Source organism: Tympanuchus pallidicinctus, unplaced genomic scaffold (genome assembly GCF_026119805.1).
Source record: "Tympanuchus pallidicinctus isolate F22 unplaced genomic scaffold, pur_lepc_1.0 scaffold1, whole genome shotgun sequence".
NCBI classification, from domain to species: Eukaryota; Metazoa; Chordata; class Aves; order Galliformes; family Phasianidae; genus Tympanuchus; species Tympanuchus pallidicinctus.
Window position 1 is genome coordinate 101,638,633 of NW_026294618.1, and position 12,119 is coordinate 101,650,751.

The 12,119-nt window shown below is 43.2% G+C and overlaps 1 protein-coding gene across 2 annotated transcripts in view; it reads right to left on the bottom strand.

Moving 5' to 3' along the window:
- Positions 1 to 463: 463 nt before the first annotated feature.
- The window catches only part of SPRED2 (sprouty related EVH1 domain containing 2), a 51,022-nt gene continuing 39,366 nt past the window's right edge, over positions 464 to 12,119 (bottom strand). For both annotated transcript variants that reach the window (XM_052699255.1, XM_052699258.1), the window contains exons 5-6: positions 4,532 to 4,681; positions 464 to 3,947 (exon numbers count right to left, since the gene is read on the bottom strand). In XM_052699255.1, the coding sequence (XP_052555215.1) occupies positions 3,297 to 3,947; positions 4,532 to 4,681 (801 nt within the window). In that variant the 3' untranslated portion in view covers positions 464 to 3,296. The remainder of the gene's footprint in view (positions 3,948 to 4,531; positions 4,682 to 12,119) is intronic.

A 12,119-nucleotide genomic window follows, 5' to 3' on the forward strand; every position in this document is an offset into this window, starting at 1 on the left:
ATCAGGTATATACTCACTGTTTTTCCCCGGTTTCTGAGTCGATCAGATGCAGCTTGGTGTCCTCTGGGCTGTGTAACTGAGCGACTCCTCTTCCATCCTTCAGTGTCGATGCCCCCTAAGGCAGGTGGAGCTGCCTGGGATGCCTCTGAAGCCTCCTGCTTCCACACCAAGCAGCTCCAGCATTAAGCCTCTGTGCGGCGGGCTGGGATACCAGATGTGCTTCTCAATCCCTCCAGGGCTCCCCAGAGCACCTGGAAATGTTCAGACTGTTTTGCAAACACATGTGAGAGCCAACATGGCCACGCAGCTCCCTCCCTCACCCTGGGGCGAGGTGTGAGGAGAAAGGACTGAAAATCCTGTGCTGTCACAGCCCAGCCCTTCATGGCTGCTGGGTAGGACGACCCACAGGCCGCCCTCCCAACATCACAGAGAACACCTGAAAAACACCCCCACACCGAAGGCATCGTTTTGATATGATGTATTTATATTTACATGGTACATTTTAAAGCAATAGCTACACGGATCATACATATTAGAAACAATAAAAAAAGAAGTTAAGAACTAAAATGTACATCATACACTTGTATATATATTTTTTACACAGAGGTAAAAAGGCTTATAAAAATCAATACAACAGGGTTTTAACTTTTAGTATATAGATACAATAATGATGAGGCTTCAGGCACTTTAATTTGTTAATGTGAGCGATAGCTTGAAAAAAAAACAAACATTTTTCATGACAGAAAACAAATTTGGTTAATGTTTCGTTACCACAGATACAAAAATAAAATCTGAATAATTTCTCTCGAATGATTGATGTCAGTATTGCAAAGCTGACTGGGAGAACGCTACACACTGTTCAGCAGCAGTGTGGAAAGTAAGGAGGAATATTTACAAAAAACACCCATTTCTATCATTGTGCCCTTACACCACTGCCTTCACAAACCCAAGAACGCACGCAGCAAAAATCTACAAGTATTACAAAAACCCAACAGGAAAAGAGGGAGGAAGAAGGAGGGAGGAAAAACTGGAAAAAAAAAAAATAATAAGGGAGGGTTTTTTTTTTTAATGATTATTTTTTATTTTTATTTTCAGACATACGGAAAGGCTTGGAGTATGTCTACTTTACTTAAATAAATAGGGGCACTTCAAGACCGGACAAAAAACTGTAAGATCTTTTTTGTAGTGTTGTGCTTTGTAGAGAGAAGATCTTACAGATGTTTGTTTACATGAAACAACTCGGAGAACAGAAATAAAAGGAAAAGGTTGTTCCATAAAATTGTTTTCGAGGCTGGCTTGATGTTTACTAGACACCATTGAGAGATTTGTCAACTGCTATTAGGCACAAAATATTTATATTTCATTCAGCAAACCCAGACGCATCACCGAGTGTGTAACACTCCATCCCTTTTGCATTATCATTCTTTTTCTTTTCCAACCAAAAGATCCCCAGCAACTGCTACAAATTAAGCCTACCGAACTCTATAGTGTATAAGCACGTTGCATACTTTGTTCATGGTTTACTAAAAAGCTGTGATTAACTCTCAGAGGAACCGTTGGGACATTCCACCAAGACAAAATGGCAAGCGTTCCTTTTACATTTATTTGGCAAAAAAAAAAAAGAAAAAAAAAAAAAGAAACAAAATCCTCTCTTTTAAGACTGATGTCAATGTGCAATAGAGGGAGGGAAAGGACATGCGCTCACTGGCAATTTACTGCAGAAAGAAATTATGGCAGGAACAGCAGTGCCAGCTTTGACAAGCCAATCCCTAGCTGCCTCAAAGTATTCAGATTGTACTATGCTAGTTAGAGCTCACTGCGCTAAATCATTTTTTTTTTAATAAAAATTATTTGGCTATTCCTGTAATATATTAGAAAAATACTCTTTTTTTTCCAGCTAATTACAAGCCTTGTACACAAGACAACATGACATTTAAAAAAAATTAAAGTAATTTTATCCCGCTGTATGCACCTTATGCATCCACTTGATAAATCTGGGTGGTGAACTAGGGAGGGGAAAGTGAGGGAGACGCTTCGGTCTGGCTCCTGCAAAGACTCCTGTGATTTATCCTATACAAAGAATTACATAAATGCTGGTTGCATATGCATTACATTGGACATCTGTAAGCATCCGGAGAATCAGAACCGTAGGTCAGGAAATGAAAGTGGTGGTTAACATCCTGGCTTTTGATTTTCAATACCTGTTTAGACTGCTAAACGTAGTTTCTACCGTGAGCACACGTGTTCTGGTGCTCACATATCATACAGGAAAAAACAAACAAACACTATTTTCCATATAATCCACCACTTAATGCAGCATTTCCCCAGAATTGCCATGGATTACAATAGTGCTTTTGACATTGCATTGTTAATAATTCTTTGCATAACAACAATTTTCCTCATCTGGAACTGTAGTGTTTTATACTCAAATCATTACATGGCTGTCTAAAGAAAAAGTTCCCTTCTTTTGGGCAGAACTCTGAAAACAGAGTTTTATTTTTCCAAAGTTATTTAGGGAAAAAAGAAAACACTAAAATGTAAAGTTTCCCTTTCAAGTAGTGGTCTGAAATGATTACAGGTAAGGAGAACTACCAGATTCTCAATGGTTATGTGACTATGGTAACTGAGCTTCGCTTTCTGTTCGCAGAGCTTTAAGAACAGAGAAATAATTTAAGATGTTTGCTGAAGGAAATGACGATGGACTCTAGAAGAGAAACTGCAGCTTACATGGCTATTTTGGCTTTGGAAAACAGAACAAAAAAACAAAACAAAAGAAAACCAGTGACAGAAATACTGTGTTGTGGTACAAGTTTGTTACTAGCACACCTTCCATACACACAATAACTTGACAGCAAGTTAAAATATCTTCCAAGTGAGATCTCGTTCACTACGCCACCCCGCTTAGAGAAATGCCAAAACTTGCTGGCACACCGATGGTACCGCGCGAGCAGAGGCAAGACGGACACAACCTGGAGATGTTCTACAATCCACCACCATTTAAAGCAGTTCTTAAACTCGTTTTAACTGAAAAAATAATATAAACATGTACAAGACAGTCTGTTTGATTACAGATTAATAATACAAAAGTCTATGCTGTACGTTAGTTAGTTAGAACACTTGATGAGCAAATCAATGCAGTGTGAGCCCCAGACGATCGAACGTAAAATGATCCAAACTGGTGGTTTCTGGATGCTGCTGGGCACAGTGGCTGCATCAAAATAAGTGATCTCAATGCTCCAAAACCAATGTGTTCCCCGAACTACAGGAAAAACATAACACACCGAACTCATTTGTAGTCATCCAGCAGCTTTGTGTTTTCCACCACAGCACCTGCACATGACCCCACAGTGGTAACAAGCCCGAAGCGGCAAGTAACAGCACATACATGGAGCAATGAAAGACAAGGCGATAAGGGCCATCCACCGGAGGCAAAACATTTCATCACTGGTGTCACACGAACAAGGATCTGTAAAGTCTCCTTCCGGATCGGACATACAGTGATAGAGCATAGTGTCTGCACACCACATACAGCTCACTCGATGGATGCAAGTCTTGATGCGGTCAGGAGCATCCTGGCATTGACCCCGTTTGTTCTCCTCATGATTGAACATGTCCCTGCAGTACACGCACCGTGACCTCTCACCATCCTCCTTCCGTCTGGGCTTGAATTTGACAGGTTGAGTCTTTATCACAGCACCCTTGATATCTTCACCCAGGTCAAAGTCTGAGTTGTCTACGTAAGGATAAGTGTACTCGTGTTTTGAGGACTCGCTTTTGGCAAAACGTACGTAGGAGTCCACGTCATCAGGATCGAAGTTCTTTCCTCGTGCTGGGGCATGGCGATAGTCCTCATATCCAGTCATCCAAATCTTCTCCCGAGGATTGATGCGTACTATTTCCTCATCGTCATCTGGAAAGTTGACGTGCCGGTAGGATCGTGGTACTGACTGTAGAAGCAGGGATGGAGATAAAGAGGGAGAAAAGATTAATAAGCTGTTTGCACGAAGAATCACAGAATTATGGAGTGGCTTGGTTGGAAGGGACCTTAAAGATCACCTAGTTCCAACCCGCCGGCTGAGGGCAGGGCTGCCCCTCACAAGCTCAGGCTGCTCAAGGCCCCATCTGACCTGGCCTTGAACACCTCTAGGGATCTGGGGGCATCCACAGCCTCTCTGGGCAATGTGTCAGCACCTCACCACCCTCTGACAAAGAGATCTTCCCCTAATTTAAATCTCCATTTTGTTTAAAACGATTCCCCCTTGTCTTATCGCTATCAGACCATGTAAAAAGTAATTCTTCCTCCTGACTATAAGCTCCTTGTAAGTTCTGAAAAGACCTAACATTTTAAAGTCAGTGTAAACATGTATTTATTTTAATAATTAAATGCCACTTAAAACTAAAGCTGGCAGAGGAGGAGAAAGGAGTGAGGATTTTCTGAGTGTTTTTGGTGGTGGGGAGCCATACGCTATGTGGACTTATCTAACTATGATTGAGACAGCCCCTTGTGTCCCAACAGTGAGTAGTGCCTTACTTGTTCTAGATGGTAGTGGTCAGAGCTGTAATGGTCATGAAGGTGCCCACGAGTGCAAATTCTTCGATTTTCACAGGATGCTGGAGATGCCAGAGTTCGCACAGGCTGTTCCCTTTTCTGAGAGGAGTTGGAGGAGCTATCTGTTGCATTCTGTAAGAAATGGAAAGGGGAAAAAGCTTGTAATATGTCCAACTGTTACAGCACGCAGTCTTAAAAGAGATGTTTTGCTACTCACTGACTTTGCACACACCTGCGATATTGGCAACACCTGACGGCAGGCAGCTTTCACAGGTTTCACATAAAACTCTTGAAAGAAGCAGGTTTGTTGCCAGGCCATAAAACACGTTGCCACACACATGGAAAAATTAAGTATACCATAGCCCACCAGTGACATATTCACCAACACCACTCATATGCAGTTGGCACATTATTTGTTGTACTAGGCACTGCGTGGTGGTGAATGTTCACACTGGAAGCTACCTCCGAAGCACATATTTAAACTCCTTCAAATGATGCTGTCATTTACATCCTGACGTGCATTCAGGACTGCAGAAATCCTGTTTTTTTTTTAAGCCTTCCTGAGTCAAAAAACTTCTTTCAGCATTCTTCTCCAAACGGTGAATTCCAGTTCACTGCAGGCAACTTAAATACTCAGCTTTCCTGTAAAAGTTTTTAGGGCTTTTCTTCTCCTTTTGTTGCTAATCTTTAATGTACAATGAACGTTACCTGTATTTTTTACACTGCTACCTCACTTTCTTTAGGTTAGTTAATTGCACTGCTCCACAGCAATGATTATGAAAGGGTGAAACACCGTGTAGTAACGTGGTGTTGGCAATTTGTGCAGCTTCTTAACACGTTTATTTCTCTTCCTGCAGAAATGCACAGCAGGATAACCCAGTCTTAGCCATCCCCTCTTCACAGCCCTTTCTTCCCATCAACATCTGCCTCTGACATGCATCAAGATAGATGGTGTACAAAACAGGAGGCATTATTTTTGGATGCAACCTTTGTATTTTCCTTACGATATCCAGACGTTCAGGCCCATGAATTCCTTTCATTGATGGTTAGACTTTTTCACATTACCACAAATATCGAAGGACAGCTGTTAAATGAACATCCCCTTGATGGCTCCTTTTGCCCATGGGTACAACTGACAGAAAAGCTGTGACATGACATGTTCCAAAAATACTGGTGCCACAAACAAAGAAAAATCTCCAACTCCCTTCAACTAACAACCCATGCTGCAGCTAAGGCAAACCCAACGGAGAGGTTTCTATTTGCCACAACATTAGGTGGAGACACAAACTCAACAGGGGAAGGTGGTTATATCAACAATGGCAGAAGACTGGTTTTTCCTGAAAAACCTTCTCTCTTGGTCAAGAATGCACTCTCTAAATATTATTTTTCAATGAATCGTACTAAACACGTCTCGTAATCCAAGAAGACAAGAACAGCCACTGTGGCTATTTGTTTATTCTCAAAACAACGCTTTGCAAGACGCTGCCCAAACGTGAACACACCTTAAAGCATTACAACACAAAATATTAGTCGACCCACTTTGACTCGTATAGCACTGAACTGCCACCTTGTTTTGTTGAAAGCAAATACACAGATCTGTTTGCGGTGTGGTGTGAAGTCAGACTGTGTTATCTGAGAAGTAAAACAAGCAGGATGAGTTCTGAACGGCTGACCCACCCTTTGTGAACCTACTTTTAATCCATGTGAGATTGTTGTGGTTTTTTTTTCCCCCCAATTATTTTACAATCAAGTATTTAGAATCAGAACAAGCCTTAAGTTATACTAATAAAACCTATGAAGTGCAACTGCACTGGTGTTCAGTTTTTTTCTTTTAATGGTTTCATCACCCCAGTCCTCATCTCTTACTAGATGCAGGCACTTCACACCTGGGGTTTAAGCTAAGTTTTGTGCCTGTAACTTCAAGCCCTACTATATCTAGCACTTTCTGGGGACACATGAAGACAAAATTAGCAGCTTCTACAGGCAAGTTCTTCAAAATAATATCAAGCTTCCAGGCTATTTTGAAAACCTTTGAAGAGTTAGGATTTAGTAACAAGAGCCCTCTCCTACAAGTACTTTTCTGCAGCACTGCATGTGGTGCAGACCTGGATGCAGAGCTTCAATTTCAGCTTCTTAGAACAGAAAGCCAAATACCTGTATTGCAGGCAGTTTTGTCCTGTAGCACGCTCTCAAAGTTAAACTTTGACTGTCATGAGCCAAAAAAGGAAGAAGGATTTAGCATGGTGCCGTGCCAGCAGGACCCTTCACCTTCAGTGGAAATGCAGACGAGCCCTGCTGGGACAAGCCTTCGTGGGTATGCTCCAACTACATTGTGGGTGCTCATGGTGAACACAAAGAAGCCTGGGAAACTCACTCATCTGGAGTAGGTGGCATACATTGGCCTGCAACCCTCTTGCTCTGCTAGATGGAAAGAAGTCCTGAACTGGATGTAACTGCTGGATAATCTTAGAGGGACAGCTGGGGGCTATAACCAGCCAACACAAAGTGTGCTGTTTGCTGAATGCACACATGGCTCCACGAGGAAAGCCATATTTCTGCAAGAGGCAATTGGAAGAAAGGCTGGAGCAATTTTTATCGTGCTGGATATCTTATCTACCCTTTGCTCCACGCCTTCACCTCCTTCAGAGCCAGCAGGGCAACTGAGCCTCTCCTTCACATGTGTCAACATGGCTACAAAACCTGTTTGCAGCATACCAAAGAGGCTTGCGGCTCAGGCCTCTGCTTTAACCATATTAAAAATTGCTTCATTTCCACATTCAGTGTCCTCAGATTTGAGGGGCAGTGTGCCAATGCAAACACTTGCTCTGAGCACCAATAAAGGTAGAAAGTAAGATATCCAAGTCTAGTTCTCTGCTCACTCTTCCATAAAAAAGTCTGCGCTGCCTCCAGGTTGACAAGGCTGAAGGCAACTGGTTGCAGGGTTGCAGCATGATGATAAAACATTCTCATGACAGTGAAGTTATTCAGAGGAGTAAAAATGAAAGCTGACCCTGAAAACTTGCTTAAGAACCTTATGATGCTAGAGGATCAGATGTTAAACAACAACAACACACTCTAATTACCACTAATACGCAATCTGATGGGAACATCTTGATCTGCCATGTACAATGATGTACTCTAAAATAACTATCGCTGCCGAGAAAAGAGGTCTTAGGGTTAAAACAAGCAGCTCTATGACAGAGAGCTCATCAGCAGATTAAAAAAAAAATACAAGTGCCAGCACTGAAATCTTCATAAGAGTATTTCCACCATGGCAAAGCTCCCATGGCAATCAACAGGACAATCAGAGGTTTCTGAATACGGGCTAACTAGTGAGGTTGGCTCTCTCCACCTTGGAAAAGAGATAATGGAAAGAAATGTGAAGACAGGAAGGAAGAAGTCTATAGAATCATGACTCCCATGTGGAAGGGGAGTAGGAAGTGATTATTATTCTTGTATCCTTTGGAAGAGAACACAAGGCACTTGGAACGTGCTCAGATAAGGTTCAAAAGAAGCAAGGACTTGAGATAAATCCCACAATGTGGTTCAAGAAGCCATACAGAAGCTCTCAGAAGAAAGTAACTGACCAAAAATCAAAGATAAGACGCTCAAGCCCCAAAAGCTGTGGTGCTCAACCACGTTACTACTATGGTTACTACTCAACTGCAACTGAATCTGAACTTGGTGACTGTTAAAAGTCAGACTCAACCCCAAGGAAAAGAACTTCACCCGTGATGGAAGCAGAAAACAATTCCTGTGCCATACAACACGACTGTGTTGGCTAGCATTTTCTGCTACCACCACAGCAGTGAAAATTTGGGGGAAGATGACAAAAGGGAAGACATCAGAGGTTTACTGCAGGTCACCCAAATATAACACACTTGCTTACAGGAATAAATCTAAAAAGCGCACAGTCTCTAGAGTCAGGCTATTTCACTGATGGAAAAGCATGTCCAAACCATTGGTTTCTAAGACAAACACTGTCTTCCTCTAAAGCCTGCTGAAACCAATCTGGCTCCACTGTTTTTTGAGAGGGAGAGAAAAAACTATTGAAAACATGCCCAGTAGTCACAGAAGAGGAATGAACCCAAACCTAAAGCAGTTGGAACAGCGAGTCCACAAAGAAACGCCGTTTCAACATGCCCTCGACGCTCAATTAGCGATTTCTGTGCGGCACATACTGCAGTTTTGTGATTGCTATGGCGGCTGCAAAGTCTTGTGGTTTTGCTGCTCGGATAACAAAATCATTAATCATGGCCATAATAGTAATTTTATAAAACCCACACTACACATTTCCTTCTGCAAGTGAGCTGAATGTATCTGAGCGAGCACACGTACCGCATGTGTGATACGGCTGCTTTGAGAAAAAAACACTGCATTTCTACGTGCAAATGGTTGTACTGTAATCATTAAAACGAAAGAAAAAAGTGTCCCTGGCCCCTGTTTCCCTCTCACAATTTAAGAAGTGACTCATTCAATTTAAAAAACCTAGTCATTAGTGCAGAAGATTATGTTAATAATTTACTGCAGTTTACTTCTCATTTAAATGGATTTGTTACACAAGAACAGCCGGCTAATCAGGTGCCTAAGTAATATTCTGAGATAAGTATCGATCATAAAAATGATGAGAAATAAGAAGCTTCCCCCTTTCCCAGCTACTGATCTGGATGAAAAGATCACCTTTCCTCCAAGGGCTTCACGGAACAGTTTTGTTCATACAGTGCAATATCCAGGGTGACCAGGAAAAAGAGCGGTTCATCTCCAAATTATGAAGCAGCTCGTCAGAAATCAGTTGCCTGAGGGAATTCATGGGAGCTGCTGCTTGCAGCTTCCACAAATGCTCTCAGCCAGCTACGGCAAGTTTGCTGTTAAGAATAATTGCTGGTCAAACAAGATGGTTTGTTCTTTCTGTAGGATTTTTACAGCTACATGAGATGGAGAAGGTGATGGGGAATAGAAGCATCACAATTTTGAACATGTCATTTTGCAATCAATGTCTCTGATCTGTGCCAGCCTGGCCTTTCTGAAGCATGAGCTGTCTGTGAGCTAACCTGTTCTCTATTGCACACGCTGCTCTGCGGCAGGTCTGCTGGCTGATTCATCCCCACCTGAAGGGTTCTCAATGCAGCCCATGTGGAAACACAGAATGTGGTGGGTCTCATCTTCACCAAGGCAGACACTTCAGCAGCATAACCTCTCCACAGCTGCTCCTGCTTTCATTGTGAGAAGCCTGTGCGTGCTAAAGGGGAGCCACTTGCTGTCTCACATCATCCCCAGGAAAAGAAGCCCCACTTGGTCACCAAATCACAGCTTGAGGATGAGCCTGAAAACAGGGAAGCATCCTGCTGTTTGCCTGCTCTGCCCACGTATAACTGCTCGGGAGCCCCAGCACAGCCCTCCTCATTCACTGGAAAAAGGGAAAACACAGCTGCACTATCACTACGGAAAGGAAAAATGATAAAAGTCCATGGGGTGCTAAAGAGAGCCAATGCTACAGACCTGTGCTTGAAGCTGAGGCTTATCTGCAGAGCCTCCGCTGTTTATGAACTTTGCGAAGAGGAAGTCTGAGAGCTATTTTGGACACAAAGTAAAGAAACTTCCACCTTTCCAAGGAGATTAAGATAAAATATGGTCTCTCAGAACTCCCTCAGCCTAATCTTGCAAGACCAATTCTTTCCTCTCACTTCTAGCTTTCATTCGTAAGCCTGAAGAGACACAGCACTTCTGAGCGTCACACAGAGGGGAAGATCAAAACTCTCAGCTCCCATCTCAACGCCTACTGCTCTCTATTCAAGAGAGAAAAAGATTTCATGTTTTCCATTCACTGGATGTGCCCTGTGTATTTAGGGCAGACGCTCTACTACTACCTTTATTTTTTTTTAATTTTTTTTTAAACTTTCATGCTTATGGAGCTCGGTGCCAGAAACATCCCGGTGGCTGTGCTGCCTTAAGTCAGCAAAACTTGGAGGAGCATTTACAAGGAGTCTGTGCACGAGATCATCTCTGTTAAGCTTGTGCTAAAGCCGCTCTTGGCATCGCCGGTCAGCTCAGCATGCTCCACAGATGTGGCTTAGCAGCTCGCTGCAAGGCTTGAAATGAACCCATGAGAATCAGACACGGCTAAAACGATACATCAAGCAATCAGATGTGCTGTGGGGGAAACCTCGGAGAGATTTTTGCATTTAGCTGCTTGCCAGTGATACGAGGCACCCGACACAGCTCTGCAAAGGCGGGCATTTGAAAGCCTGCGGAAGCTCGGGGAAGACTGCAGCCATGCAGCATCCACAGGACATTTCCTTCCTGTATGAAATCTCTCCCTTACTCCACCACTGGGCTGATGTACCTTGTCATGTCTTTGCATCAGGTACTCTGAAGGGAAGAGCAGAATGTGGCAAGAGAAAAGCTCAGATCAAGGCAGCCCTGTCACCTGGACAGAGCACATCACTGCCTTGGTACATTACTGTGCAGGTCCCAGCTCCTCCCTGAAGTTTTCTGTTTTTGACATGCTTGCTCTCAGCATGGCTGCCATTAATTAGGGAAACGTTGGCTCCCCATTTTCAGGTGCTAAGAGGGAACTTAGCACACTCAGCACTGCCGAAAAGGTTTTCATTCAGAAGACTGATGTGGATGCTAGGAAATAAAGGAATTAAGCTCGGCTGGCAGGTGTTGAGCAACGCACACAGAGGATGGCGAGAGCCTGTGCAGCTCTAGGGGCAGCCAGGAACAGATGGCTCCACATAACTCAGCACTGAGTTCCAGCTCCTCCGTGCAGAAACTCCCAGGCAGGGGGAAAATAAGGCTGGGGAATGGGGAGATGCTGACGAAAACGAGATTAGCTGCAAGAACTGGAGCCTCCAGTCCATCATTCACTTCTTTGCTATGTACAGATGAAACGCTGCAACCTCCAAGTTCATAGGCACACTGCTCCTGTATAATACACTCGGATGCAAACAGAGAGGAAAAACAGTTGAGTGCAGACTTCCCACAGCAGACTGATATGATATTTTAAGAAGTCAGTTAGGGGTCATTTATTCACACAGTTCTGAGCATCCACGTTATTTTAGCTGGAATCCATCACTAAAATAGAACCCAACAGCTGATGCAAACTTTAAAAACACCCTCTTCACATGCACCGTAAAAATGTCAGGCTCTGCTTAAAAATGCAGTGGCACTGACTTCTGCCTTCCCTCTCCTCTTGCAGTCAGAACCAGAGACAGATGAACTGCCTGCTGTAATCACTTCTGATTTAATTTTCATAAAATATTTACAAGACACAGGGAAAGCAGACCCTTGGCAGAACACATTAGGCAGGTGAGGGGAGGGAACACAGCTATTTAGATGCAGTTGTTTATAATGCATCTCTGCGCTGGGCAGAGCTCCACAATGAGCTCCCAGGGCTTTTGCATTCTCAGTTAAAACCAGCACAAGCCTGGGGGTGTGGGCAGCATCCTGCTGCAGGATTTTGGTCAACTGGAGGATCTTCTTTGATATTTATTTAAAAGGGGCAGACTGTCGCTTTAAAGGAACAATCATTCTTGGAGCCTCATGTAAGAGCACATTGCATCATTTA